This window comes from Salmo salar, chromosome 17, assembly GCF_965601325.2.
Source record: "Salmo salar chromosome 17, fSalSal1, whole genome shotgun sequence".
Taxonomy (NCBI): Eukaryota; Metazoa; Chordata; class Actinopteri; order Salmoniformes; family Salmonidae; genus Salmo; species Salmo salar.
Genome location: NC_138307.1, coordinates 1,747,863 through 1,771,531, shown reverse-complemented (window position 1 = coordinate 1,771,531; position 23,669 = coordinate 1,747,863). Strand labels below are relative to the sequence as shown.

General features: G+C 40.9%; 1 protein-coding gene across 2 annotated transcripts in view; it reads right to left on the bottom strand.

The window, feature by feature from the left end:
* The window catches only part of ankrd10a (ankyrin repeat domain 10a), a 28,179-nt gene extending 5,295 nt beyond the window's left edge, over nucleotides 1-22,884 (bottom strand). The window contains exons 1-5 of one of the 2 annotated variants that reach the window (XM_014151349.3): nucleotides 22,292-22,884; nucleotides 16,104-16,256; nucleotides 13,564-13,655; nucleotides 2,111-2,355; nucleotides 1,777-1,860 (exon numbers count right to left, since the gene is read on the bottom strand). In XM_014151349.3, the coding sequence (XP_014006824.3) occupies nucleotides 1,777-1,860; nucleotides 2,111-2,355; nucleotides 13,564-13,655; nucleotides 16,104-16,256; nucleotides 22,292-22,582 (865 nt within the window). In that variant the 5' untranslated portion in view covers nucleotides 22,583-22,884. The remainder of the gene's footprint in view (nucleotides 1-1,776; nucleotides 1,861-2,110; nucleotides 2,356-13,563; nucleotides 13,656-16,103; nucleotides 16,257-22,291) is intronic. The other variant, XM_014151348.3, reaches the window with a different exon arrangement.
* Nucleotides 22,885-23,669: the final 785 nt, after the last annotated feature.

Genomic DNA, 23,669 nt, shown 5'->3' with positions numbered 1-23,669 from the left:
GTATCCATTTGCAAAGCAATCAACACGTTTACTCTAGCAGAGGCAGGAGTTTTACATTTGGGATCAAGTTCCACTGGGTAAAGACGTCAATTCAGCATCTATTCCACACTGGCGTGGAAACAACATTGATTCAACCAATGTATGCCCAGTGGGGCATTTGGTTGAATTGTCTGAGGGCTGGTTCATCGCACAGTCTTGTGGACTTGCCCGACTGGATGAATAAATGAACCAGTGCTGCTTTTATAATTCTTTTACACATTTGAATGAGGTTTCCATATTTCTGCTCTTTTCATTTAAACTGCTAGTTGGTTGTCCTAACGTTGATGTGCAGCTACTTGTAGCTTCTGGCTGTCTCACCTTGTCTTTAGGCTGAAATTGTATGATTCTTTGTGGGCACTGTTCAGATTAACTTTGAGATTGGTTGGGATTTCCCTTTTACCTCTGTTCCATACACGCTGCTGACACTATAATACATGGTCCTTTCCAGCAATGTACTCAAAACAATCCCATACAGCGCTTTACCTTTTGCTGCCACCATTGCTCACCCTCAGATTTCTTCCCAGTTAGGTTGTGATAGTGATGCACAAGCTAGGCCTAGTTGAAACATTGCCATCTACTGGCAGCATCTTTCCACCACGCTCTTAACCCGGAAGCCAGCTGCACCAATGTGTCAGAGGAAACACCATTCAACTCACGACTGAAGTCAGCCTGCAGGCGGCCGGCCCGCCATAAGGAGTCGCTAGAGCGCAATGAGCCAAGTAAAGCCCCCCCGGCCAAACCCTTCCCTAACCTAGACAACGCTAGGCCAATTGTGCACCGCCCTATTGGCCTCCCGGTCATGGCCGCTTGTGACATAGCCTGGGATCGAATCCGGGTCTGTAGTGATGCCTCAAGCACTGCGATGGAGTGCTTTAGACTGCTGCGCCACTTGGAGGACAATGGTTTTTATTTTAGTTCGTTATACAGTCAAAGATAGAAAAATACTGAAACTAAATGTTCATTATTTTAAAAACAATTTTGTTTACTATAATAACCTCGGTATTGAAAGAAGGGAATATGTAGGGGACGAACTTAGAATAACACTTATACCATGTAATCAGTCAAAATGTACTTTCATAAACACCCCCTTTCAAGAAAACCTTAATCTACAGAATACATTCATTTGGTTGTTGCCAAAGCATAAATGGCACACAAGGATGTGGATATAGTCATATTTTTTCTACACAGGATTCGACTAGGGCATAACCAAATTGTGGATGACAGACGGTTGTGAAAAACCAATGTCATTTGTTGAGGTTCATTCACATAACTACCATTTTGTGGAGGCCTATCAAAAACAAGGGAAATCATTCAAACTGAACAGTAAGGAAAGGGCATTTGGGTACACACGGAATGGGAAAATGCATTAATGATTCCATGCATAAAATATGCATGTCTGGATTTGTGTGCATTCCTACATCTTGAATATTAATGTGCCAGAAATGCAGGTGTAGGATGAGCTGCTCAGGGATAGTGAAAGTTAACATTGACATTACTAGAAGCTTAATACATTTCTGAACCATTGAACATTTTCAGATGCCTTGATCTTGACAAGATATTAAAGTTAAGACAATAACAACCTAGCTTATACATACACATGATTCAGAGAGTGAAACTGGCTTTTTAAGAAATGCCACTACAAATAGGCGCAGGAGTTAGTGCAGCGGCATAGGATCTGCATGGAGACCACAGTAGAGATATCCAGCTCTTTCGGGGCTGTGGAGGGGCCAGTCCCACCTGAGACGGGGTCTGCAGACTCCATATACATGGTCTCCAGCTCCTCCCCGCAGCCATGCTGCATCCACTTGGGCAGGTCCACACCTGAGGGAGGACGGACAGACAGAGCTGAATTAGTCATAGTTAAGGACCTACTATAAGAATGTCTACAGATCAAATTTTGTTCTCATATGGTATCTAGAAGAGTTGCCGCCCACTGACATGCCAGGCAATTACATTTTTGTAATAGCTAGAAAGATAGTCCAACGGATTCATATCGAATCAGCACATTGGCAAAGAAACGCACACATTTCAACATTTCGCAGGCCCTGCAACAGACTAGATAGGCCCCTACCGTCTCTTCTGGCCTTCTTGATGTGATTGGGCTCCACGCCGTCCAGAAGCCTCTTTCTATTGGCCAGCCCATTGAGGAGACCCTGGCTTTGGCTGAGCGAGCGGTGGCCGTTTAGCGCCCCGTTGGAGTGGAAACCATTGAGCTGGTTGAGGTGGTTTTGAGCGTTGGAGAGCAGCTGGGCGCACTCCCAGAAGCCCTGGGCGTGGGCCAGGTCTGCCGCCGTCAAGCCATTAGCGTTCCTTAAGCTGCCCGGTGAGATGGGAGCGAAGTTAGGAACTTCCGCAAGCACGTACAAGACAAGTCACACAGCCCCCTCTATATCCAACCCTGTCTGCTCTACTTCTGCTATCATTCTACAGATTATTGCACTGACTCAGTTACACTGAAACTGACCCAATTCTTATCCTGAAATAACAAAACAAAAATAGACGAAGGATGGTAGAAACCAACACTGCAGTAAGAGATGATTAACGTCCATCTATGGGTAGCATTAAACATGATGATCCAGGAAATAATGACTTTTCGTAGTAGTTCAGTAGATAGAGTAGGTCCAGCTAGACAGAAGTGGACCAGAGCTTCAACTGCAAAGTAATCCAAAAGTGAGGTTTTAGAGAATGCAGTCCCAAAAAGATAGAATTGTAGAAACTGGTAGAAAAAGTGTTCCGTTTACATATTTTCTGGATAGCAAGGTAGACTGCATAGAATGTCACATCATGTAGACAGAGCATCTTAGTTGTTTATAAGGATTCAAAGATGTAGCATTTCTCTGCTTTGAAACTCAGTACAATACTCGGTTGTTGTAATTAATCATTCATTGACGCCATGGTAAGAAGAGTTAACACACGTAAGAAAACTATCATTTTAAACAGACTTGAGAATGTAGGCTACTGCAACAACCTATTGGTGCTGGTTGACTGAACTACCAGTTAAAATAGAAGTCAACATTTATCTGGGCCCTACCAATAACTTATGTTCAAATAGTCTTGCCAAGAGGATGTCAACAAGCTCCACAAAGTCCAGATCTTCATGATGTGGTTGATGACGGAAAAATATGATAATTTGCAGAGTAAATAAGAGTTGGATCCATCTAGAAAGTGAAGACCCTGTGTGGTGTCTCTTCATTATAGACATTAGAGAAGCCAAGATCGTCAAGCTTTCTGGATATGGACAGGAGAATGTTCAAGTGAAAGGCCCTGCCGGAATGTAGATCTGCGTCAAAGCCATGATCCTAGATGGTATTTCAGGCATTGAATAGGCCTAGAAGTTCAGTCCATATTCATAGAAGGTTAGATATTCAGAATGTCTAAGCAGGAACAGAGAAGACCAAAATAATGTTTAATTGAAGTTAAGGAACTGTATTCCTTCCCCCTAAATGGATAATGTGAAAGTAGTAAGGCTGTGTTAACACAAGCAGCCCAATACAGATTTTTTTCCCCCTATAATTGGGCTGCCTGTGTAAACACAGCCTGAGACACAGCCTGAGACACACAGGAAAGGCATGTTGGCCAAGTGACTGTTTGGAATGGACACAGCATCAACATGGATTGTAGCATCCTCACCTTAGACCTGACCATCTCCCACTGCAGTGTGAGCTAATCCTGGTCCGAATTCATGAATGAACAAAACCCTTTAATTAGTCTCGTAACTCACTTGTATGATGGGCTTCACAATACTATTCATTGAAGAAATCATGTCATAAAGTGCATGTCACTAGTATGGGTTGTCTGTACCACAATACATCAAGATGTTCAGAAATGTAATTAAATATTGGTATATTTTTAATATAACTGGTTGAAAAAGTAGAAGATATTACTTGATCGTTATCTTGTCATTTAAGAAAATATGTTCTGAGAAGAAACTGACTAAAATACCCTTGTTTTAGTGATGGGAAGAAAATAAAAATCGATTTAGTTATCGGGAAATTATTTTTGACGATATTTCGTATGGTATCAAATTTGACAATATTGCAATATTATTTGTGCGCTAGTTGGCTGTACCTGCGCCAAAACGGCATAGCTTGTTCTTTTAAAAAAAAAAAGGGAGCCAATTTGTTATTAGCACTTTTATTTGTAAGACTGATCAAAATAAATTCTCAAAGCTCTCCTGTTCCTCTGCAGCAGACATATGGTGAGCAATATGTTTGGAACATCGATTCGCAATAAATATTTTTTTTTAATCACAGTATCGAATTGCAATACATACAGAATCATGAGAATTACAATGCATATCGTATCGGCACCTAAGTATCGTGATAATATCGTATTGTGAGATCCCTGGCAATTCCCAGCTCTACTTGGTTTCAGTGTAAACAAAATGTTTAGAGTACATTTTCCATCTGACCTAAACTGTTCCTTTGGCCCCATCTACCTCATATTTAAAAGAGGTAGCCAAAAACATTACAATATACAGTGCATTCTGGAAAATATTCAGACCCCTTGACTTATTCCACATTTTGTTACGTCACAGCCGTATTCTAAAATGGCTTAAATAGATTCTCAATCTACACACAACCTATAATAACAAAGTAAAAGCAATTTCAGAATTTGTTTAAACGCATTACAAATAAAACAAATACCTTATTTACTTAAGTATTCAGACCCTTTGCTATGAGACTCGTGCATCCTGTTTCCATTACTTGTACTTGATGTTTCTACAACTTGACTGGAGTCCACCTATGGTAAATTCAATTGATTTGACATGATTTGGAAAGGCACACACAAGTCTATATAAAGGTCACAGTGGACAGTGCACGTCAGAGCAAAAACCAAGTCATGGGGTCGAAGGAATTGTCCGTAGAGCTCCGAGACAGGATTATGTCGAAGCACAGATCTGGGGAAGGGTACCAAAACATTTCTGCAGCATTGAAGGTCCCCAAGAACACAGTGGCCTCCATCATCAAGCTTTCTGGATATGGACAGGAGAATGTTCAAGTGAAAGGCCCTGCCGGAATGTAGATCTGGAAGAAGTTGGAAGAAGTTTAGAACCACCAAGACTCTCCCAGAGCTGGCTGCCCAGCTGGCTGCCCAGCCAAACTGAGCAATCTGGGAAGAAGGGTCTTGGTCAGGGAGGTGACCAAGAACCTGATGGTCACTGACAGAGCTCCAGAGTTCCTCTGTGGAGATGTGAGAACCTTCCAGAAGGACAACCATCTCTGCAGCACTCCACCAATCAGGCCTTTATGGTAGAGTGGCAAGACAGAAGCCACTCCTCAGTAAAAGGCACATGACAGCCCCCTTGGAGTTTGCCAAAAGGCACCTAAGACTCTCAGATCATAAGAAACAAGATTATCTGGTCTGATGAAACCAAGATGGAACTCTTTGGCCTGAATACCAAGCGTCACGTCTGGAGGAAACCTGGCACCATCCCTACGGTGAAGCGTGGTGGCAGCATCAAGCTGTGGGGATTTTTTTCAGGGACTGGGAGACTAGTCAGGATCGAGGGAAAGATGAACGGCGCAATGTACAGAGATCCTTGATGAAAACCTGCTCTAGAGTGCTCAGTACCTCAGAAGGTGAACCTTCGCCCCCAGTCTAACAGGACAACGACCTTAAGCACACAGCCAAGAGAATGCAGCAGTGGCTTTGGGACAAGTATCTGAATGTCCTTGAGTGGCCCAGGCAGAGCCCAAACTTGAACCCGATCTATCATCTCTGGAGAGACCTGAAAATAGCTGTGCAGCGACACTCCCCATCCAACCTGACAGAGCTTGAGAGGATCTGCAGAGAAGAATGGGAGAAACTCCCCAAAAACAGTTTGCCAAGCTTGTAGCATCATACACAAGATGACTCGAGGCTGTATTCCTGCCAAAGGTGCTTCAACAAAGTACTGAGTAAAGGGTCAGAATTCTTATGTAAATGTGATATCAGTTTATTTTTTAATACATTTGCAAAAGTGTCTATAAACCTATTTTTGCTTTGTCATAATGGTGTACTGTGTGTAGATTGATAGACTTTCATCCATTTTAGAATAAGGCTGTAACATAACAAAATGTAGGAAAAGTCAAGGGATCTGAATACTTTCAGAATGCACTGTATTTTCCACAGGTGGTAAATGTCAAACTTGTTTGGCATCAGAAGGGTTGGCACTCAGAGGGCTGTGGGCAGAACATTGGTTCTAGCAGGGACATTCTGCTGCTGGCGATAGCTTCTGTAATTACATTGAAATTAGGGAATGTTAAGACACTGCAGCATCAGTCAATTGTACAGGGTTGCTCATTATAGCAGCCTATATCAATGTCGAACAGAATTTTGGGTGCATTGCAACAAAGGCACGTTATATTGAGCCCTTTGTTAGCGTGTTTTTTTTTCTTCTCAAAACTATACTACCAGACGATTACAAGCACACTGCACATACGTACTATAATGAGCTTGATTGCAACGAAAAACCAACAAGAATAAACTAGTGATTTAGCTGCTCTTCCGTTGATACCAGACAGCTGTAACTTTTGTTGTCCAGGTTCTCTATTCCCACCCCTCAACGAAATAATGACCTATCAGGAGCATCGGAAACCATAAGCCTGATGAATTTAAAATACTTAAGAATATAGGAGAAGGTGTAGTATACTTCATTCAAACATTTCATCTTAAAATGGCAAATAATGCGTGCCATTTGAAATAACTTTTCTATTTTCATTTGATAAATTAAGATATGTAACTCATCATGATTGACTTGATTTAGTTACATATTTCAAATATGGACAGTGCAGGGATATCCCCCCCAGTCTTGATAAGAAATTATCTTTATTAGTTTGTAAAGACAAATTGTAATTAATGGATTACATAAATTGGAAATGAAAAATTTGCATGAGAGCACCAACATTTGTTTTCCATTAGTATGTAGGGTAAATTACCACAGCAGATTTGCCATGGTAAATTAGGAAATACTTTATTTCAGTTGTACGGAATGATTGTCAAATTGATAAATCGCTTTTAGGATTAATTAGGATTCATTTTTCCCCGATGATAATAACCAGAGGTAGAAAGTCTTAAAAATGTTGGCAGCAATCAGGACTAAAATAACCTTGGCATCTACTTTAGGGAGTAGTAAAATCGGTGGCCAATGACGGTTGTAAATGAGATCAGCTGTGCAGGAGATAATCTTGTGTTAGTACGCTGACCAACGTTCATTGAAATAGGCCCTACAGGTCTTATGTGACATTAATTTGGTCATTAATACTACTTATGGAGATTGATCATTTATGAATTCAGACAAATGCAACATAGGCCTAAGCTCTACTTTATTCCTCATCACTTTTATAACAAGCTCAAATAATGTAGTAAAATAAACAGCAAAATGCAATGAATTTTAAGTTAGAATTTCAAGTGCACAATCACATTACAAATTAAATGAACAGATTATTTGCATACAGCTATTTCCCCAGTATACCCCAGCTACCCTTTACTTACAAATAAAATGTTTCCAAACATGATCCGATTTTCTTTTTAACTGCCTCATAACAGACATTACTTAGTATTGGGGAGTCACCTGGAGAGTCGCTCTCAATGCCAGGCAACCTGCAAGGAAGAACCCTAACCCAACACTTTTGAACGGTCTGCTCATCTATTTTCCAATCAGTTCACCTATTTACGATCAGTTGAATGGAGGTTGGTTGTAACCAAATCCATAGAGCCTAATAAAAATCACAGTTAGGAAAGCACCATTTTGGCTCTGTCCAAAAAAAAAAAGAAGAAAAAAAAGAAGGAAAAAAAGAAGATTTTTGATCACGTTTGTTTGGGCTTTTTTTCACCGTGGAAAGAATAGGACTACTGTTTTGCCTTGCACCACTAACATCCGGATACCAGGGGTCCATGAAAACAGACCAATATAGCAACAGTGTTTGCTATTAATAGAGAAGTCTGTGTATGCAATTTCCTATGATGGACTTGGGCCTGGTGCACATTGTATGTATGCCAGTGGCTACTGTTGTTATTTAGTCTGATTATAAAATAATGAACAAGATGCTTATCAGGCTTCTTGTAAACAAGGATTGATCTTTTTCTAATGACATTGATTGAGTCTATGGGATTTATACCCTGTCAAGACTGGGTATTAAAATTAGGCTTACTTCTCTTGTCTGGCATTGAGAGTAAGACCTGTAACAAAAGTTGCTAAATGCATACTAATGACTCAATTGGACTGCATTCTGCACCATTTCTGATTTGTAAATCCTGAGCTTGACCAATAATCCTATGGTTAGTTAGCAAGTATCTGAATAAAATTAGATTAACAATTAGGTAAACTAAACATGCAGGTCTAGACATGACTATCATGACTGCTATCCTAGCATTAAAACCAATCACTGCAAGAAATACCTTGACAGTTTGCCAGTGTGTAGAAACCAAGCGATAGAGAGAACACTCAATGCCACAACTGTAAGATGTTCGCTGTAGCACTTGTGGCAGATTCTGCAGTGCCTATTTGGAATGCTCCCTCTTTCTGGGATTACTTGAGAAATTCAAGTTCAAATTCAATAGCTGCAAAACATCGAAACGTGCAGGGGATTTGTTTTTTAGTGACAGTACAATTTTTTTGCAATCAATTCTTAGACGGCCATTTAGCAAATGGTTTCAAAAAGATCTAAATCAAATATATTAACATTCAAAACAGTGAAACAATCCTACATAAAACATGAAAACATTAATGAATCATTGTTATGCTGTAACAAGTAAGCAACCTAAACTCACGCAGGAACTGCTGTCCTAACATATCTCTCTATATTTTCACCCCTTCACTGACTGTCCCACTAAATTCAGGAACCTGAAAGCTCATGATGTAGAAAAATATAATAATATAGCAGTCACTTAACTGTATATGTATACATTTCAGGACTATGCATTTGGTTTCTCTTGAAAATGTATCTTTAAATTAATGAGTAATTTTTGCAAAGACATGGAAGTTAAAAAGTCTAGTAAAAATCTGGTAATTACGGCACTTGGAGAATTGTTAATAAATTGACAAGAAATTACCAAAAAACTACTGCTCTATGTCCAGGTGAATCTGGCAGTATAAATAATGGAAAGTAAGACAATGGAAAGAATTGGAAAATGGAAGCAGAATAGGAACGCATGGGGTAGTTAATAATAAAATAGAAATAAACATTTGATGGGTACTTATATTTGTCCTGTTTCACATATGCACAAGTGTGTATTATACACATGGAACTGAAATGTGTTTTTTGCATATCCCAACTTCCCCTGAGACAACCTTGGAGAATAAGGTCACAGCCAGAGTCAGCCATTATCAACTGCAACCCTGGAGCAATTAGGGCTGAGTGACTTGCTCAAGGGCACGTTGATATGTTTCACCTTGTCGGCTTGGGAATTGAACTAGCAACCTTTCGGTTACTGGCCCAACGCTCTAACAGCTAGGCTACCTACAGCCGGTGATCAAGGCATTGGCACATAGATAACTTGATTTCGGAAAAGTATATGCAAGAATGTGGAACAACGTAGAGGCCTTCGATTATTCTATGCAAAACAATTTCTCACATTTACCTCCAGAGTTATACAGCAAGTAACTGCATGCTTTTCATGATCAGTAAACATCAATTGATGATGTATTTTCAGATACGCAAGGGTAGCCTATCCATTTGGCATGTAGCTCGCTAAGCAACGTGTCATTTAGCTTGCTTTATCAGAGATTAGGCTTTGGAAAGAGCTTGACATTGGCAAGTCCTCGTCTTAGTAAAGTTGTCAGTCGGACTACTGTCATCACCACTATAGATTGCAAGCAAATCAAACAATATTTGGATATAACCAGAGTTTATCCCCTGAAGTTAGCTTGTTAACTAGCCATATTGACGTGATCTGTTGTTACCTAGCCAATTTAATGTGGTCCATCATTAAATGAAGCCTATGATGTCTGTCAGCAGCTTTCACGATTATCACTTAAAAACAATGTTGAAAAGGGGATAATGTTAGCTAACTAAGCTAGGTAGGCCTACATTGCTTGGATAAAAATGTACATTAGGTCTAGTCAACTGTACAACGTTTCTACCAGTAGCTTGCAAAGTAAACATGATCAGCAAACAGTAAATCTGCAAAAGCGCCCTTCTGCTTGACAGGCTGAACCCATAAAGGATGGGAAATGAACCTAAACCCTGTCAGGTATAGTTCACTTTTATTTTATAAAATCACTCAAATATCCAATTAATGGTGGCCAATATTGAGAGATATCGTAAGGCCACACTCACGTATCTGAAATTACATGATAAATGGATGTTTACTGATCTTTTAAAGCATGCCATTACTTTCTGTACAACTATGATGGAGCTAAATGTGAGCAATTGTTTTGCACGGAATAATCAGAAATGTGTAGTTCTGACTATGCTCTTCAAGAGGTGATGATATTACAACCAAATAGTTCACATTTATTTAACAATCCCTTGAAAACGTCACGCAGTTGTCAGTGGTTTTAGCAGAGCTTGGAGTCTCCTTGCCCGCCAGCAGGCAAATCTAATCCTCATTGTGATGTTTTTTGATAATGGCATCTTCAAGATGTATAGTTGTTCAAGCTATGTTTTCAGGTATGGCTGAGGAGGGTGTTATAAAAAAAATGTAATGGCTTAATTTGGGTAAGGAATGTTAAGGTTTGTTCTGATCAGAATGTTCTATTTGGCGTTACGATTTATTTTAAGAGAAAAACTGAGTAATCATGTGGTCTAGGACAGAGTCATCCTACCACAAAAAAGCTCCTTATAAAGTTCAACGTTAAACCCACGATTTGGAGAGATGTCCAATAAGATCAATACGAACGGTCTCTCCATGGACACAACGTTGAATGAATTGTGAACAAGTAAAAATCTGCCTTCACCTAATCTCCAGGCTTTGAACGAGAATAAATATGGTGTAACAAGGACATAACATTTAATAATTGTTCCATGGTGGCTTTGGTTGGTACGTGTTATTTTTGAAGTCATGATAAGGGATTCAAGAGAAATCAAAAGTTTCCATCTTTTGTAAGACACTACAGTCCTGATTGAGTGTGGTGAGGAAGGACACACTTTTGAGAGACATTACTTAAAACCTCAACTCTTAATTGAGCCAAAGTTGGAGGCAATATCAACTCTGAGGTATAAACAGTTGAATAGTCTGTTTTTCATGGAAGCCGCTAATCCAGTATTTTGGTTCACTTGGCTTGGGGAAGTCAATACAGAGGCATTGACCATTAAACTTAGAACCAATCCCTGCTACAGAAATGAATTTAGGTTTGCCAGGCTTTTGAGTTCTTATCTTATGGCCATATTGTAAATTGGTGGATGTGGAATAAATATTGGATTTAAGGTTCTCGTATTGTGCCAATTTAAGTTACTTTAAAGGAATTACCATGGATCTTTAATTTAAGATATTTTCAATTCTCTCAAACTAAATGTTGAGAGGATAATGTCAGATGTCATCTTCTTGAGTGACTGCGAATTAAAATAGTCTACGAAACATGAGCTTCCTTCACTTTACATTTTACCTAAACTTTTCACTAACATAACTAAAATACTAGTTCTTAGTAGCTGTCAAAGGCATGAAAAAGCATGGGTAATACATAATGCTATAAATATACACAGATGCAGACTACTAAGAGTTATATTATGACTTGTACCACATTTCTTACAAATCATTTTTCATTGATAGTTTTGGAAGGAAACATGGACCAAATGCACATTTCCTCATTTTCAATTCTTTCATGATTAAATAATCCTTGTGGAGATTTGTGAAATTGTGACAAAAACATGACAAGGAAGTGAAATCGTCATTGTCACTAATGGGCTTGACTGTGAAACTTGACAGTAAATGCGGTCAAATCAATAAGGCGAGGTGTCCAGGTACAATGCTTGTTATCAAGCTTACAAAATGCTCAACACTTAAGGTGGGGTATGCCCTTCTTAACACTGCATTCCTTAATACCAGCAAACGTACTAAATTAGTACAGGGCCTAACTGTTTGCGCCAGCTACAAGTTCATGCGTCTACACTAATGAAAAGTATCCGATAAGATGCAGATTAAAAAAACTCGACATGACAACTGAATAAATTCAAAAGACACCAAAGTAAACACTTACACTTCAACATTCACCTTCTGCTACCATTTCTGCCAAGCCGTCACCGGATACAGTTTGACACATACGTTTGATAAATCCAACGTATGAACCACACAGAACGCACTGCAACGCTGCGTTCCATTGGAAATTAATGTACTTCTGGTGTACCAAAATGCACTGACGCGATTGGTGTGATCGAGGCGTTAGGCCTGGGTTAAGTTAAGATATCACATACCACTGTAGTTCCGTAACACTACATATATGCTATAGTTTTGTTGTCACATCCCTCACATGGTGAGATAATTATTAGATGGCACTAGCAAGGAGAGGGAGAAATCCAGACTCTGTATAAGCCAGGAGGAAATGTGCATTTGCCCTATGCCCTGCTAAGAGAAGTACATTAACTCTAAATAGTATATTTCTAGTATATATTTACATCAGACATTTTAAATGCATACAGTTAGCATAACCTTACAATATTTAAGAGTTATAATAAAAGACAATGAAAAGTAAACATTGAAATAACCACTACAGCAGCAGACTTATTGATGAGGAACACCACCAACAAACATTCTCCAAAAGCCATGTGTATCGCACAAACGGCAGTAAACAACTAGGACAAAAAGTCACCTACAATAAGTATGAGTGTGTGGTTGTGGTGGCAGATTTTAATCCAAGACCATAATTTGGAGTGGTTGAAGGATGGCACATGGTAATGATACAGTGCAGCGAGGGAGAGAATTCCTGAGAACGTTGGGAACTGACTAATTGGCACTGCCATCGCCAACTAAGCTGTTTTTTAATAAATCACACAGAAACAACTTCCTCATCAACCCCTCGGGAAAGGGGCTTTATCATGAGTCACCTTATGGACACAGAGGATTTGGATGTCCCCCACCGAAATGCAAATGCGCTTATGGCGCAGCCTAACAGCCAAATCCTTACAAAGCTCCATTTGCTGCAGAAGCACCCCGAACGAATCATCAGCCAGTTCAGGCCTTTCATTACAGAGCCATCTGGCACCTGTGCTGTGACAATTATGTCAATTAGTAATTTCATTCAAAAAGAGAAGTGGGTCCCTCGTGTCACTCAGAAATGATCAAATGTATTATTAGTTTCTGCCATGTTTGTACTGATTTGGTTCATAAAATAATTTGTTTGAGCAAGCATGCTTATAAAAAGACACTTGGCACAAACATTTTATACAACACAACCCAGCACAGAAGTGGCACAAAGACAATCATTGAGCAATGCGGGGTGCCAAATTCACACAGCTAAATTGCCTTGACTTCAAGGGGGGCAGAATGCAGAGTGGAGGCCATCTGGTGGAGTTCCCCTTTTCAACAATAATGTTGTTGCCGTGGTAACAAAGTATTGTGTGGTACAGTTTGGTGTAAACGGGCACAGTGAAGTGGGGGACTTACTCCGGTTTAGCACCCTGTATCAAGAGGGCGTTGACACACTCCATACTACCAGCCCGGGCTGCCTTGTGGATAGGGGTCTCACCTACATAGTCCTGGAACAAGACAAGGCAAAAACACATCACTATACAAAGTGATAGAGAACACTTTAGATGGATTAATCATGCTCTCAACCAGTACAATGGGGAGAATGGAAAAACATTATGGCTTGCAATATATCAATATACAAGGTATTGTTAATACATTTTAGTAATTTAGCTGACGACTTACAGGAGCAATTAGGATTAAGTACCTTGCTCAAGGGCACATTCACAGATTTTTCACCTAGTCGGCTCAGGGATTCAAACCAGTGACCTTTCAGTTACTGGCCCAACGCTCTTAACCACTAGGCTGCCTGCCACTTATGTTGATATTGGCCACTCATAAATAAGGCTCCAAGTGTCTGCTGAAAGGGGCCATTATCTGTGCAGCATGCCCCAACAGTTGAGCACAGCTGAAGACAGCAGCAACAGTCCTCCAGAGAGACTAATCACAGAGAGAGGCTGTGAAAAGGTGTCTGCTGCCAACAGAGACAGTGGACACTGGAGACAGGCGCTGAACTCCTCACCCAGCTCTCCGGCACCCCCTCGAGCCAAGAAGAACTGACACTTTGCACTTTAGCCAGCAAATACGCCTTCCAGCTACCATCCCGTTCTGCTCCATGCAGCCAGAATGTAAGTCAGGCTGCACAATTTCACTGTTAGTGAACCGTTAAGGGTGGTGAAGGGATAAGGGGCTCTGTGTGTATGTATTAGGGATGTAACATTCACTGATATGCATCTGTCCCTGATTAAAATGTTTAAGATATGATTGCATGGTTCCGCGGACCGCAAACTGATCCAAATTAAGCTTGCGGTGGTCCAAAAATCAACAACTGTTGCTCATTACTTTTTCTACCTTCCGTAAATACCTAATCTTTTGTGACAACTGATTCGTTTTTCACCTTCAGTGTCAAACTAAGCATATTACTGTGTTGACAGTCATTGATCTACAAGTAATTTTGCATACCGAACAACCCCAGGGAATATCATTAGCCTAGTCAAACTGTGCCCAGCTTAGCGAACTAACCAATGTGAAGTAGGCGGCCTGTTCCTGATTTTGCATACCAGCGTGGCACCTTCAACATTCAAACACAAAAATGGCTAGATATTAGGCTTTATTAGTTGAGTGACAACCTATGTAATTTGCTAGGTGGTTGTTGTCTATGCACTGTTAAAATTGTTTTAGCACAATAAAAGTAAGCTACCAGAGACAACTCTCAGCTGGCTATACCTGCTGAACGTGGCTTACAATAAAATAAAGTTTTATAGGTTCACCATTAGCAATAGTTTTGCTTTAAACAATCAGGGTATATGGTCATTTTTAGATACACAGGGTAAAGTTAATAATTTCATAACTAGGACAGGAATCACTTGCTGGGTTTTTCACACTCAACAGGTTCCTGTGTGTATCAAAAATGGTCCACCTCCAAAAGGACATCCAGCCAACTTGACACAACTGTGGGAAGCATTGGAGACAACATGGGCCAGCTTTCAACACCTTGTAGAGTCGATGCCCTGACGTGTTGAGGCTGTTCTGAGGGCAAAGAGAGGGGGGGGAGGGGGTATAACTCAATACTAGGAAGGTTTTCTTAATGTTTGGTATATTCAGTATACATCGAATGGAAAATGAATGCGTTTATGTAACAAATATTAGTGCATCGAATCATATCGCAGTAAACGGAATCGTACCGAATCATTTGAAACTAAAACGTATCGTTCCTGAATCATTTCGGAGCCCATGTATCCATATGCGTATCAAATCGTCTTAAAAGGGAACGATGCACATCCCTACTATTTATTTATGTGTGTATGTTTGTTGTAGGGCAGTGTAGCGATGCTCCCCTGTAGCTCTGAGGCATCACAATCTTCTCCTACTCACCCCGTTACATAGGATCAGACTGCTGAACTTGACCCATAAAACCTCTAAATGTCACAGTGGCGAGAGCCAGGTGGAAAGGATGAAGCAGTGGAGTGTTATGCAATCATGACCTCCTAATCTGAATTCCTGAGCAGAGCTTCCCTGGCTGCTGCTTTTAGGTGCATTTAAAAAAGGTAGTCACAGACAAACAGTAGCAACGGCAGGCCGGGGCAGTCCCTATTTGAGCTGTGGTCATGACACGGCTGCCTGCCTGTTGGCTCAATGGTGTGACTCCTGAGGCCATACATACTCTCTAGTCAAACAGTCTGGTGTGACGTGAAGAGACAGTCTCAGACAAACCAACACACAGCATGAACTATAGCTCTGTCTCCCAGAAAGCCTGATCCCTCCATAGTAGGATAATTCTGGCCTACGTAGGCCGCATGGAAAAGATAGACATAGGAGGTTTGACTCACTTTTGCAAACAGGGAAATTACTGAGAGTTTGACACAAACAGGCCTACAAATCATGTAGCTCTTGTAGTCTGTCTTGTTATTTTGTCTATCCAGTCATAAGTGCCATTGTTGTGTAAGACTGAGACCCACCTGTCTGTTGATGTCGGCCCCGGCCTGCAACAGCCACAGCACACACTCTGGGTGGCCTCCAAAAGCCGCGATGTGGGCGGGCGTCTGGGCAAACCTCGTCGTCATGGCGTTCACCTTGCAGCCCACCTGCACCAGGCACATTACACACTCCAACTGTAAAGAAAGTGAGAGTGAGTCAACATACTGTAGTTGACCAATCAAAAGCTTTTCTGTTGAGAGCAGAGTTAATGATTGACAAGAAACACAGCCGTTACGCAAATCACAGTGAGAGTATCACTACAGACTGTTGTATTCAGAGTTCTGTCATTACAGAAACCAAACCACAGCAAAGAAAGTGTGTTTGAGGTAAACCCCAAAGGCACACTAACCAACCAGTGGCATCTTTATTAGGGCATGGACAACACCAGTATCGCAATATTGTTTTCATACAAAAAATGAAAACACTAAGAACAAACCCTTCCGTGCTTCTACACCTGCATTGCTTGCTGTTTGGGGTTTTAGGCTGGGTTTATGTACAGCACTTTGTGACATCAGCTGATGTAAGAAGGGTTTTAAATACATTTCATTGATTCCGTCCTTTAAAAACCTGCTGTATGTCAGATAGTGTGCTATAGCTTGGAAAATGTGACTCTGGATGACAACATAATTGTTTGTTTCCAACATTAGGGCTGTTTTCCCAAAGCAGTTCAATACACTTTGTTTTGTTTCTTTGCCGCGATAGTAATGAGTAACGCGATATTGGCATTGTCCCAACCCTAATCTTGTTGGTCTCCACATTTTTTCCCCCTGTATTGAGCTTCTTGTACCAAAGAGGACACCTAAGCCCATATATGGTCACAGTATAGGGGCTTCAACTGCAGTCACTCCCACTGACTTATGTTCAGGCCAGCCTCTGTGTGGGAAGAGTGGGCACACCCAGCCTAAGCAGTTTTGGCGGGAGACACTACTGTTTTCCTGGGAAACAAAGACACTTTAACCCCGCCATATCAAATAATGTTGTCTGGGAGGACCTGTAACCTAATAGCTCTGCAACAAAGACCAGGCCATGAGTCATAGTTGATATTGTACTGAAGTCCCACTTCAAGACAGGGCTTGGTAAATACAGTACATGTAGTTTAAAAACATGATCCAAGCAGCTGTTCAAAATGTGTATGCCTGACTGACTTAACTAAACAATCTCTCTCCTGTCAAATGTGCATCTCTAGATTGAGAAGTGCTGATATGATAAAGATAAAATGAAGATATGGTAGTCCGGATGGCCATGCTGTGGACACGGTGCAGAGAAAGCAGCGGTTTCATTGTTTCGGCTTTGGGCACAATAGTAACTAATAACTGCCTCATTCCTTTGCTCGTCTGCCCTGTTCCTTCTCCAACATCTGTGGAACTTTCTCCAAACCACCTCACTCAGGGGAACCTTGCCAGTGACACACACACAGAGCTCTAGTGTGACCAATTTGGTCGCATATGCGACAAAATATAGTGTATTCGGAAAGTATTCAGATCCCTTGACTTTCTCCACATTCTCTTACAGCCAAAGCCACTCCTGCGTTGTCTTGGCTGTGTGCTTAGGGTCGTAGTCCTGTTGGAAGATGAACCTTCACTCTGGAGCAGGTTTTCATCAAGGATCTCTCTGTACATTGCTCCGTTCAGCTTTCACTTGATCCTGACTAGTCTCCCAGTCCCTGCCGGTGAAAACATCCCTACAGCATGATCCTGCCCCGACCATGCTTCACTGTAGGGATGGTGCCAGGATTCCTCCAGCTGTGACACTTGGCATTCAGGCCAAAGAGTTCAATCTTGGTTTCATTACACCAGAGAACCTTGTTTCTCATGGTCTGAGTGTCTTTAGGTTCCTTTTGGCAAACTCCAAGGGGGCTGTCATGTGCCTTTTACTGAGGAGTGGCTTCTGTCTTGCCACTCTACCATAAAGGCCTGATTGGTGGAGTGCTGCAGAGATGAGAACCTTCCAGAAGGACAACCATCTCCACAAAGGAGCTCTGTCAGTGACCTTCGGGTTCTTGGTCACCTCCCTGAGCAAGGCCCTCCTTCTCCGATTGCTCAGTTTGGCCGGGCGGCCAGCTCTAGGAAGAGTCTTGGTGTTTCCAAACGTTTTCCATTTAAGAATGATGGAGGCCACTGTGTTCTTGGAGACCTTCAATGCTGCAGAAATGTTTTGGTACCCTTCCCCAGATCTGTGCCTCGACACAATCCTGTCTCTGAGCTCTATAGACATTTCCTTCGACCTCATGGCTTGGTTTTTGCTCTGACATGCACTGTCAACTGTGGGACCTTATATAAACAGGTGTGTGCCTGTCCAAATCATGTCCAATGAATTGAATTTACCACAGGTGGAATCCAATCAAGTTGTAGCAATATCAAGGATGATCAATGGAAACAGTATGCACCTGAGCTCAATTTCGAGTCTCCTAGCAAAGGGTCGGAATACTTATTTAAGGTATTTCTGTTTGTTTAATAGATTGGGAAAACTTAAAAAAGAATCTGTTTCCGCTTTGTCATTGTGTGTAGAATGAGTAAAATTTTATTTCATCCATTTTAGAATAAGGCTAACATAACAAAATTTGGAAAAAGTCAAGGGGTCTGAATACTTTCCCATGGCACTGTACTTCAAGTATTTTGGCAATTAGGCCCTTTATCTACTTCCTCAGAACTTGTGGATACCATTTTTGTCTCCATGTCCAGTATGAAGGAAGTTAGAGGTAGTTTTGCATGCTAGCAAATACCCATAGACTTCCAGTCATTGCACTAGCCAATGCTAAAGCTAGCCAACACTCACAAAACTGCCTCTACCTTCGTTCATACTGGAAACAGAGACAGAAAAATGGTAGCCACAAGTTCATCTGACTCTGGGAAAGTAGATAAGGGCCCTCATTGCCAAAATCCCGAACCATCCCTTTAAAAAGATCTGACCCATATCACCAGTGCAATGTTTTTTTCTTCCTGTCGAGGATTGGGGGCATGCATTTTACATTGAGGGAGCTCTATTACGCTGGCTCAGGTTGAACCAAGCAATGGCCCGTCACGTCACTGAGCGAAAGAAAGCAGGGAGGGAGGAGCGCCCTTCTCAAATCAAACAGAAATCTGCACCGCTCAGTCATGTTGTCAACAAGGCAGCATGGTGCATCGTCCATAAACATACAACATCTATTGTCCATTAAATAAATGTTTGAAACTACAAAACTAGTTATCATTGGAAAGGCCGATACAGCGTTTTTTTCCAAATCAATCACTTTTCCATATGAAAACACAGAATCCTACTCATCACTTAATTACGCAGTGGTGGAAAAAGCACCCAATCGTCATAGTTGAGTAAAAGTAAAGAGAACTTCATTAGAAAATTACTCAAGTAAGTCACCCAGTAAAATACTACTTGAGTAAAAGTCTAAAAGTAATTGCTAAAATATACTTTATCAGAAGTAAAAGTATACATTTCAAGTTCCTCATATTAAGCAAACCAGACGGCACCTCATTTTTTTATTTGCGGATAGCCAGGGGCACACTCCAACATAATTTACAAACTAAGCATGTGTGTTTAGTGAGTCCGCCAGATCAGTCAGTAGGTTAGACCAGGGATGATCTATAGATACGTTTAACAAATTAGAGCATTCATGTCCTGCTAAGCATTCAAAATGTAATGAGTACTTTTGGGTGTCAGGGAAAATGTATGGAGTAAAATACATAATTTTCTTTAGGAATGTAGAAGTAAAAGTTGTCAAATATAAATAGTAAAGTACAGATACTTAAATTCTACTTAAGTAGTTTTTGGGGGTATTTTTAAACCCCTGTAATTATTCCCTTTTGTTTTGAGCAGACTTCACCATAGGCCAGAGCGTGGCACCTGGCTCACCCCCGGGAGGCAGCCCGGTTCTAAAACAAATGCAATCACATTTCACCCGGCTCAAATTCTTCCCACTGGGGTAACACAGACAGAAAAACGAACCCCTTTATTCATAAACCATGTCACAGGTTCTTCTAAGGCTATTTGCGGGCAAGTTTAACCATTTGTTTTACACATTGTTCAGTCATGTTTGTTACCTCATTAGCTAGCTAACAACCTGGTAACATTACCAGTATATGTTAGACTAAACTCTCCTTCCAGACTCACATTAAGCATCTCCAATCCAAAATTAAATATAGAATCGGCTTCCTATATCGCAACAAAGCATCCTTCACTCATGCTGCCAAACACACCCTCGTAAAACTGACCATCCTACCGATCCTCGACTTCGGTGATGTCATCTATAAAATAGCCTCCTCTACTCAACAAACTGGATGCAGTCTATCACAGTGCCATCTGTTTTGTCACCAAAGCCCCATACACTACCCACCATTGCGACCTGTACGCTCTCGTTGGTTGGCCCTCGCTTCATACCTGTCGCCAAACACACTGGCTACAGGTTATCTACAAGTCTCTGCTAGGTAAAGCCCCGCCTTATCTCAGCTCACTGGTCACCATAGCAGCACCCACTCGTAGCATGAGCTCCAGCAGGTATATCTCACTGGTTACCCCCAAAGCCAATTCCTCCTTTGGTCGTCTTTCCTTCCAGTTCTCACAGATCACTGCACCTATACATAGCCCATCTGTAAACAGCCCATCTATCTACCTACCTCATCCCCATACTGTATTTATTTATTTATCCTGCTCCTTTGCACCCCAGTATCTCTACTTGGACATTCATCTTCTGCACATCTACCATTCCAGTGTTTAATTGCTATATTGTAATTACTTCGCCACCATGGCCTATTTATTGCCTTACCTCATTTACACTCACTGTATATAGACTTTTTGTTTTCTTTTGTTCTACTGTATTATTGACTGTATGTTTTGTTTATTCCATGTGTAACTGTGTTGTTGTATGTGTCGAATTGCTACGCTTTATCTTGGCCAGGTCGCAGTTGCAAATGAGAACTTGCTCTCAACTAGCCTACCTGGTTAAATAAAGGTGAAATAAAAATAAATAAAAAATATCCAAACATTTGGGGCACAAAAAGAAAGGACAAGCTTATTCAGGAGATCTATGATTATAGCAATATATAAATGACAGATCTCTTGCATGTTGTCATCAGAAACTTGACATTCTTAAAGAGTCAGTGTAAATGTTCTAGAATGTATTGCAATAGGAAAAGTGTGCTTTTACACGTTGAAACCTCATATTACACATCACTTTTTAATTTTAAAATGGTAGCTTTAAAATAAAAGTGTATTTACACAGTTAAAAAAAAATTCTTTCTAGGGCACAGCATGTGCTTCAGAAGTAGCTAGAATTCATATAGGCTATATCTCAATCGATACAAATGTAATGTTGCGTTCTTAACTTAAAGTTGTGAGTACCAGTGCTCCCAGTTGGGAGCCTGTCAGTCCATTTCAATTAAACAAGTCAAGAGTTTGAAAGATATTGGGGGGGGGGAAATGTACGTACATTTTTTTTATGGGATATACTTGTAAAACAAAGTTTAAATAAAGCAATGCCAGTCATGCAAGACTTTTGAGAATATGGTTTGTTCCATGAGCACAGCACAGTCTATAAATGTATGCAGAGCAGGTACGTGCAAGTTGTTTCAACTGTAGATATTGTTGGCGGGTTGTTTGCCATTGGCCCATGCACAGCCAATAGAAAACGATGCAGTACTTTATAAAATATTGGACATTTCCTGAAATAAACTGACAGGAAGGGAAGGCTAGATACTTTCTCGGGAAGACTAACGTCAGCTCTATGGCCCAACAAATAATGACAACTAGGCTTCAACAGCAGCCTGAATGCACTATTAGGACAATCAACGTCGATATTACGTTCACACAATAGTTGCTTTCATGTGTGAACGCATGCACGTTTCACGACGTTAAGTGATAACATTTGATTTCACATTATGGAGATGAACAAACACCTAACAATTAGAAAATACTAGAAAATCTTCTTATGATGAGTGTTAAGATAAATGACGTAAGTCGCTGTTCAGATAGACAGCTTGCTACATTGTAACGTTTTAGATAAAAAATATACATACTTAAAAATTGTATCAGTGTATTGGATTAGCATCACAAATCGGAAAATCTAACTATGTCACTTCTTCGAAAATGATAACAGCATTTCTAGCTAGATTTACGCCTGCTAACAATGTGACAGGATGAATCTTCTATCCCTATTGGTTTTAGAATGTTTGCAAGCTACCTTTCCAAAATGTGCTGCCCAATGAATGGGAGTCCAGCCATAGACGGAGTCTTCCGTGATGAGGTCTGCTTGGTTTGTGGTGCACTGAAGAAGCGAACACAAAGCAACAACGTCTCCATCCCTGCACGCCCGGTGGAGAGGGTAACGAATGTTCAGCACCTCGTCGTTTGAAACTCCAGACTCTACGCCGACGGACATGGTTGCGGTACGGTGTGTACAGATGTTTGGGAGAAAAGTAGCGGTATCAAGTTGCCTTAGTCGCCAAGAACTTAACCCACTTCGCAGGAACATGCACAAGTGATACACAAAGGAAAGGAAGCGATGAGAGCTCGCGCTTTCAACTTGGCGCGAATCGCAAAACACGGACTGTTTTTTTTTTTTTCTTGGCTGCTTGTTTCTAACATAAACCCGTCATGGAGTCCTTTGTTAAATCTTCTTCTTTGTCGATGATGTAAAACGGCGGTTAGGATCCAATAAATGTTGCATTACCGCCACCTACTAGACTGGAATATAACTCCCTTAGACGTTGCTTGAGAATTGAAAAAAATTATCAACAAATACCCAACCATCTAACCCTACACTCACTAAAAACTCACCATCCTACTCAACTGTTTAAATCAATTTAGTCCTACCTCAGGCCAACAGCCTGAAAGGATGGGATACCACCACTTAACATACCCTGTAACTCTTCTGACGTCCAGTCTTGCACATCCAAATACCTCTCTGCAGCTGCCACCACAACCTCAATTTTCTGCGACTTACATTCTATCCCTGCAGTACAGTTGATACCATTGCTATAAATGCTAAAAATCCAATCTTACTGAAACATATTTCACTTGTTGGCCTATCCTTGTACAGCTGTACTATATTTACATTTTAGTAATTTAGCAGACGCTCTTATCCAGAGCGACTTACAGTACTACTTACACCACTCCTCTCAGGATCCCTCCCCTTTATCCATCTTCCTCTACTTTCTTCATTGCTTCAGCATACAACAACTTCTGCACTACTCTAACCCTGGAAACCTCAATCTGCCTCTCTTACACCGGACATTTCTGATCCCCAGCCCCATGGGCACCCCTACAATTAACACATACCACTATTTTCCCCAATGCTACACATTCCTTTGTCTCATGCCCTTCTGCACATTTCTCACACATAGGAACCTCCCTCCTACACACTGCTGCAACATGCCCATAAGCTTGACACCTATAACAACTTCATGTATTTGGCACAAAGCTCGTACGGGATAATTTACTATTTTAACAGCACTTGTTGGGCAGTGTCAACATCAAAAGGACAGACAACAACTCTTCCGTTTCACCACTCACACCACCCTGTCTGCATCGCACCAAAGGACGAGCATCACAAACACCAT